The sequence below is a fragment of the Pecten maximus genome, chromosome 11, assembly GCF_902652985.1.
Source record: "Pecten maximus chromosome 11, xPecMax1.1, whole genome shotgun sequence".
Lineage (NCBI taxonomy): Eukaryota > Metazoa > Mollusca > Bivalvia > Pectinida > Pectinidae > Pecten > Pecten maximus.
The window spans coordinates 31,141,181-31,148,859 of record NC_047025.1 but is presented as its reverse complement, the minus strand read 5'-3'; the positions used below and the strand labels follow the sequence as shown (position 1 = coordinate 31,148,859).

At 36.2% G+C, this 7,679-nt stretch overlaps 1 protein-coding gene across 1 annotated transcript; it reads left to right on the top strand.

Annotated features, from left to right (window-relative positions):
• The first annotated feature begins 655 nt into the window (after nt 1-655).
• LOC117338101 lies at nt 656-7,326 on the top strand. Its single transcript, XM_033899300.1, has 2 exons — nt 656-4,116; nt 4,178-7,326. Exons 1-2 carry the CDS (start codon nt 3,223-3,225, stop codon nt 4,274-4,276), a joined length of 993 nt encoding a protein of 330 aa, XP_033755191.1. The 5' UTR covers nt 656-3,222; the 3' UTR covers nt 4,277-7,326.
• Nucleotides 7,327-7,679: the final 353 nt, after the last annotated feature.

The following is a 7,679-nucleotide window of genomic DNA, read 5'->3' as shown; positions in this document are numbered from 1 at the left end:
CCTCCCGCAAATGCCCTGACTGACAATAGGGATAACGATACGATAGCGTGCGTTGTCACTTCCAATCATGGGGTTAATTAATAATCAGACTAAATTGGTAGATAAATGGTGTATTTAGAAGCCATGACATTTAATCACTCCGGTATACCATACTGGTAGTTGCCTTTGATGATCTCCGCCGCCATTGAAATCAGCGGTTGGTGAGTAAATTTTACGGGACAGTAAAACATGAGGATCAATTTTAAACAAAAACAATTAGCGATGTCTTCACTCATATTCAAAGTGTCACGTTCCAAACTTATACATATTAAATATCCATGTAAATCGGTTATTTGTCATTCAATCATGCATTTTCAAACTGATCGGCATTCAGTATTTTATATGCACATAACGTAAACACATGTGTCTTCAGCAGAAAAACGTTAACGTAAGTGTGCATTGTACTTTTGCTTTATCTATTAGACGGGATATAAGTGTTTTGTAATAGATACATAGTTTGTTTGATTAAAAAATGCTTAGGTATAATTGATGAAAAGTATTTTTATGGGTTTGGGGTAAATTAACTAAACTTTTCGATGTGAGCCTGACAGGCGACGATCAACACGAAGACACCGAGGACATGTAACATTAACAGCTATGGTCATTATCAAGAAAACATCGATCTATTGTCAACCATGAATAATTCGAAGTTCCGCTGTTTCGAAGTTTTTCTGTTAGTCCCTTGAACTTCGAAACATCGAAGTTTGACTGTATAATGTTATTAGAATAATTTTAGGATTTGGTGAGGTATTGACAAATCCTAACTTTCATTAGGATAAGTGAAGTGAGGTCATTATCTTAAAACATATATTCCTGTAAAGTCATGTGTTTGATGAGATTACAAACTTAAATTGAATGTATCTATAATAATTTAAGAACTAGAAAATCTATAATGATATGCATATAAATATATATAATGTATATAAAGAAAACAACTTTGTTATTAAGAATTATGTCATTGTGAACGATGACGTTTATTAATTTATTAGTACACTTTTTTGTATGTAAATTTTAAATATGATTTATATGTAAGATTGTCTCGGAAAAAATCATTTTCAGGACTATTCATCCTTACATATAAATTGTTCCTTCTGTATACAATGAGTTAAGATAATGTTACTATGTGTATGTTGGAAAAATGGAAGCTAAAAAAGCATTGACCATTTAACATGATCTTTCTGTATATTTTATTGTGCATCAATACTGATGGGACCATCAGGCCTAAAGTTTAAATGAAATGTTGACATGTTGAGATCTGAGCTGAGTGTAAAATGTAAACTTTATTTATTTTACAACAATTGCGAAATAAGATAGATTAACCTATATTGATCACTCTTGTTGGCCTGTACGGAAGTGTGCGAGGGGTCTTACTGTGGGAGGAAACCAGAGTGCCTGGGGAAAACCCACGTGGTCACTGGTCAGGCAGGTGACCCCAAACGTTTTCACGGAAATCAAACCCCTGTCATCTAGGTGAAAGGCAAGCATGTATCCACTGTGCCATCCTACCACCCAACCAGTGTATTTACCATTATTTTAATTATAATTAAGAGAATGCTGTATTTTTATGGTATTTCAACCATTTGGTCATGAGGCTTGGTACTTTATTAATCATATGACATTTAGACTGTATAAATGACACTGCATTGGTGCAAACATCACGTCATGCATATGTTATAAATTCTATATCGAGACAGTTCATTATTGATATCAAATTTTACATTTCTCAATCTTTTTGCTGTTTTATAATGATTTGTATATATATGTATTCAGATAATGAAGTTAGTTCTTATAAACATCCATTTGATGACACAGCTGTTTAGAAAAATTATTAATTCCCATGGCTTTTATTATGCTGATATCTTGTTTCTTGCTTGCTCAATTAGATTGCCAACACAAGCCAGAATAATTGATTCACTGGTATCAATTAAAGGTTGCTGATAGCCTGTTTCGGCACATTACCTAGGGGTAAATGAATTTTACACTATTACACTATTGCATTAGTCCCCTTTGTATGTTGCTGTTTCGGGTATCGGTGAGATAGCTCACACATATATGAACAGATGAAAAATAAACATATTTCTAAGTCTGTATTTCGTTTTAGATACAGTTGATAAGTAAATAATTGATATTCATAAGATTTTTATATTTCGGTTCTTTTTGTCTATAGTTGAGAATAAATGACCTTGGATTTGACAAATATTTTATCACCTGCACATTTTATGGTTTTTGATCAAAGATTTTGTCATATAGCCTGCAGAAAGCATCTCTTAAATTAAATGTTTTAAATCAAATAGGCTGCAAGAAATACATAAGAATTTACAGTTTATCATAATAATCATGTAAAAAGTTAAATTTACAATCTAATAAATGTTGGGTAGCAAATACAGGGAGTGGACGATCCAACGTTCGTGTAAAAAGTTTGGTCGAATTCTATGACACCCAGTAGATTGATTTCACAAGGAATACAAAAGTCAGGCTGTGGAATAGACCGTGACAATGTCTTACGGGGTAGTTTGGCTTTAATAGATCAAGTGTTGACAAGTTTATATACAGTATACGCACAAAATAATTTACATATATTGTCAAAATGTTTGTTGTATATAAAGGTAACTGTAACAGCATTGACAGTGCGTATCATGTAACTTATCATTCTATTAATTAATTAGTACTTCCTTATTTGGTGCTTGTATTAATTGATTAGTACCTCCTTATTTGGTGCTTACTGATTGAGGAATGTTAACTTTGGTGACTATTAAGTTGATGTCATCATATTTCAAGAACATTTATATGACACCTACTATATAAAAACTTTAACTACTAGGATTATAATACTGTTTTGACTAGACCTTGATTATTGTTGAGTCAAGTAATCGGCCAAAATATCTAGAATTTGATTTTTGATGTTGTTAGTACAAGTCTAGTAATCAGCTAAGATAACATTACAGAATTTGTTTGTATGATCATAAAAAAAACGTATGTCAATTCAATATCATTCAGTACAAATGTTTGAAAGGCAGTCATGTATGCTTATCGCTGTTAGGGTGTGTACCAGATGTTTGATGGTTGTTATGGGTGTGTACCAGAGGTTTGGTGGTTGTTGTGGGTGTATACCAGAGGTATGGTGGTTGTTGTGGGTGTGTACCAGATGTTTGGTGGTTGTTGTGGGTGTGTACCAGAGGTTTGATGGTTGTTGTGGGTGTGTACCAGATGTTTGGTGGTTGTTGTGGGTGTGTACCAGAGGTTTGGTGGTTGTTGTGGGTGTATACCAGAGGTATGGTGGTTGTTGTGGGTGTGTACCAGATGTTTGGTGATTGTTGTGGGTGTGTACCAGATGTTTGGTGGTTGTTGTGGGTGTGTACCAGAGGTTTGATGGTTGTTTTGGGTGTGTACCAGAGGTTTTGTGGTTGTTGTGGGTGTGTACCAGAGGTTTGGTGGTTGTTATGGGTGTGTACCAGAGGTTTTGTGGTTGTTATGGGTGTGTACCAGAGGTTTGATGGTTGTTGTGGGTGTGTACCAGATGTTTGGTGGTTGTTGTGGGTGTGTACCAGAGGTTTGGTGGTTGTTGTGGGTGTGTACCAGATGTTTGGTGGTTGTTGTGAGTGTGTACCAGATGTTTGGTGGTTGTTGTGGGTGTGTACCAGAGGTTTGATGGTTGTTATGGGTGTGTACCAGAGGTTTGATGGTTGTTATGGGTGTGTACCAGAGGTTTTGTGGTTGTTGTGGGTGTGTACCAGAGGTTTGATGGTTGTTATGGGTGTGTACCAGATGTTTGGTGGTTGTTATGGGTGTGTACCAGAGGTTTTGTGGTTGTTGTGGGTGTGTACCAGAGGTTTGATGGTTGTTGTGGGTGTGTACCAGAGGTTTGGTGGTTGTTATGGGTGTGTACCAGAGGTTTGGTGGTTGTTATGGGTGTGTACCAGAGGTTTGATGGTTGTTATGGGTGTGTACCAGAGGTTTTGTGGTTGTTATGGGTGTGTACCAGAGGTTTGGTGGTTGTTATGGGTGTGTACCAGAGGTTTGGTGGTTGTTGTGAGTGTGTACCAGAGGTATGGTGATTGTTGTGGGTGTGTACCAGAGGTTTGATGGTTGTGTAGGTGTGTACCAGAGGTTTGGTGGTTGTTGTAGGTGTGTACCAGAGGTTTGGTGGTTGTTGTGGGTGTGTACCAGAGGTTTGATGGTTGTTGTGGGTGTGTACCAGAGGTTTGATGGTTGTTGTGGGTGTGTACCAGAGGTTTGATGGTTGTTGTGGGTGTGTACCAGAGGTTTGATGGTTGTGTATGTGTGTACCAGAGGTTTGGTGGTTGTTGTAGGTGTGTACCAGAGGTTTTGTGGTTGTTGTGGGTGTGTACCAGAGGTTTGATGGTTGTTATGGGTGTGTACCAGATGTTTGGTGGTTGTTATGGGTGTGTACCAGAGGTTTGGTGGTTGTTGTGGGTGTGTACCAGAGGTTTGATGGTTGTTGTGGGTGTGTACCAGAGGTTTGGTGGTTGTTGTGGGTGTGTACCGGAGGTTTGATGGTTGTTATGGGTGTGTACCAGATGTTTGGTGGTTGTTGTGGGTGTGTACCAGATGTTTGGTGGTTGTTGTGGGTGTGTACCAGAGGTTTGGTGGTTGTTGTGGGTGTGTACCAGAGGTTTGGTGGTTGTTGTGGGTGTGTACCAGAGGTTTGATGGTTGTTGTAGGTGTGTACCAGAGGTTTGATGGTTGTTGTGGGTGTGTACCAGAGGTTTGGTGATTGTTGTGTGTGTGTACCAGAGGTATGGTGGTTGTTGTGTGTGTGTACCAGAGGTTTGGTGGTTGTTATGGGTGTGTACCAGAGGTTTGGTGGTTGTTGTGGGTGTGTGCCAGAGGTTTGGTGGTTGTTATGGGTGTGTACCAGAGGTTTGATGGTTGTTGTGGGTGTGTACCAGAGGTTTGGTGGTTGTTGTGGGTGTGTACCAGAGGTTTGGTGGTTGTTGTGGGTGTGTACCAGATGTTTGGTGGTTGTTGTGGGTGTGTACCAGAGGTTTGACGGTTGCTATGGGTGTGTATTAGAGGTATGATGGTTGCTATGGGTGTGTATTAAAGGTTTGGTGGTTGTTATGGGTGTATACCAGAGCTATGTGGTTTGAATGTAATTGTTGTAATGGCTGTGTAAATGTGGTTTCGAGCAATACAGCAAGGTGTTATAAGTTTGTGCCTCAGTATGGTTGTGAAATAAACTAATACACTGTATTTGCATGACAATTTTTTTTTCGAGCTGTTAAAGTGTTGACACCAAAGACAATTGATAATGTAAGATGATCTCATTATGTTGACATGTAAACATGAACATATTGGTAATTATTACAGCCACCGTGTCTTCACTAGATGAGACTGTGTACCAGATGTGGTGGGCCACACTTCATTTCCACTCCTTTCAGTTAATTTTATATGCCCTAATTTAATAGGTTATCTAGTCATTTATAAAGAATAAGTCTTCAGTAAATTGTCAGCTATGGAATTTGAGAGTTCTGATTATATTAGTGTTTTTTCTGAGCCAATAACCAGTTAAATTGAATGTACACTTCACCAGTATATAACATTATTCTAGTTTCTTTAAACACAATTGTATGTTGTTCGTAAAGTAAACAATCAAGAAATGGCCCAGGTTTTATTTTTAATTGTAAATACTGTGTTGAGATTTTCTGTTCTAGTCTTATGCTCTACAAACAATCAAAAGCTCTAAAAACCTGGTTTAGATTATTTTTTTCTGTAGAAGTAATAATCACAAGCATATGGAATAATCATGTAAATAATTTTCAAGTCAATACTCTTCTCCATAATTCTAACAGACCAACTTTGACTATTTATTAGAAATAAAACCCACAGGAAAAAAATTCTGAAGAACCAAACATCCAAAAAAATTGAGTTTTACATTCATCTTCTAGATACTTTATTGATGATATCATAAATTATTGTTCTTATCACTTGAATTCCATTGTCAGTTCCAATTACATGTACATCCTGTAAGCTGTATAGTGTCCTGATGATGGTGTGAATCATGTCGGCCACCACCTGTTGTACTGATTGGAAACCTGTCTTCAGGAGTTGCTTCTCTATAACTTTTAACAGTACATGTACATGTATTTCCCTTTCATTTCTTCAAGTTAACCATTTTTATTGTTCAGATTATTTAGCAATAGTGGGTTCTGTCCAACCACTTTAGTGCCTGCGTCTAAATTAATATCCTCATGTTTAATTTTCTTTTTTATGATCCTAGTTTTACCCTTAATTGCATTACATGTATATCATGCCATTGTCTATAATTCGCTTTGTTCTTTATAAATATTCTAGTTCCAATTATATTACATTTTGGGAATATTTTCATATTATTAATTAATTCTTTACACATATTGTATTTATTCTCCCTATCTTGTTGCACATTGTTGGTATGCTATATTTAAAATGTTGAAGTTGATAGAAAACTTGTTGAAATATTCCTTGTTCATGTCAGAAGAATTTATTTCAACGAGATAATTTATTTTATTGAAAAATGTCTCAAGACATTATGGGCTTCTTTTGTTTTAAGTTGTTAAGAATTTTTTAACATAATAGTTGTTTGGGACCAACTAGATTTACATGTTGGCCCCAGTTTATCAGCGTTCCATAATTTAAATTTTCTAAAGGAAAGCATTATTGGATTAAGGGAAAATTAGTTTTTTGTTAAGGAAATTTCCTTAAATTCCGTAATGCATTCCTATGGAAAATCTTAGCTAAGGAATTTTGATGAAACTGGGACCTGTTTAGTTAAAATCCATGTGGAGTGCACATGAAGTACGTTTCCATTGCGGAAAAATTGGAAGGTTCAGATTGAGGAGACTTTCCAAAGTAACCCTTCATTCACAAGATTTTCGCCTCACACAATGATCGACTGATAGTAAAAGAATGAGAAACTGAATGACAAATGTTCCAACTCAATTGTGTTTGTCTCTCCACAAATTGTGTGTATAACAGGGGACTATCTTATCTGTTGAGGTTAAAAAGCTAGTGTGATAAAGACTGCTAGTCTAGTTAGATAGTTCATCTGATCAATGTTACTTTACAGATATCACCATTCCTTCCATCTCCATTGACTAAAAAATTAATTAACAATTTTGCAGGGCAATGTATGCACAAAAATATTAATAATTTCTTAGCATGCAATGTCAAGTTGCAGCCTTGTTTTGTAACCAGCATTATGGGTAAAATAAGCATTGTGGAAAACATACATGAAATAGGTTTTCAATTTTTATGTGCAATAAAAAGCATGTATATTGTTATAAAATCGATATGAGTTTGTTATTTCTTAAAGCAGCATTGCTTACTTTTTAACGGTTCTTTTACTCATTTGTCATTTTGCCATTATATGACCTTGACCTTGCACACTGACCTCTTTCTATGCCAGGCACTTGAAATCAGTCCAAACAATACTACTATATATTAATGGAATGTTTGCCATTATGACTTTGATCTTACACTGTGAGCTTGAAACGGTCTGGCTTTGTTTACTGTTAACTTACTGAAATTAACAACTGTGACCCTAAGTATGTGCACTTACTAAAAGTCAGTGATGTTGTACAATTACTGGTACGAATATGTTGTACAATTACTAGTAAGAATATGTTGTACAATTACTGGTA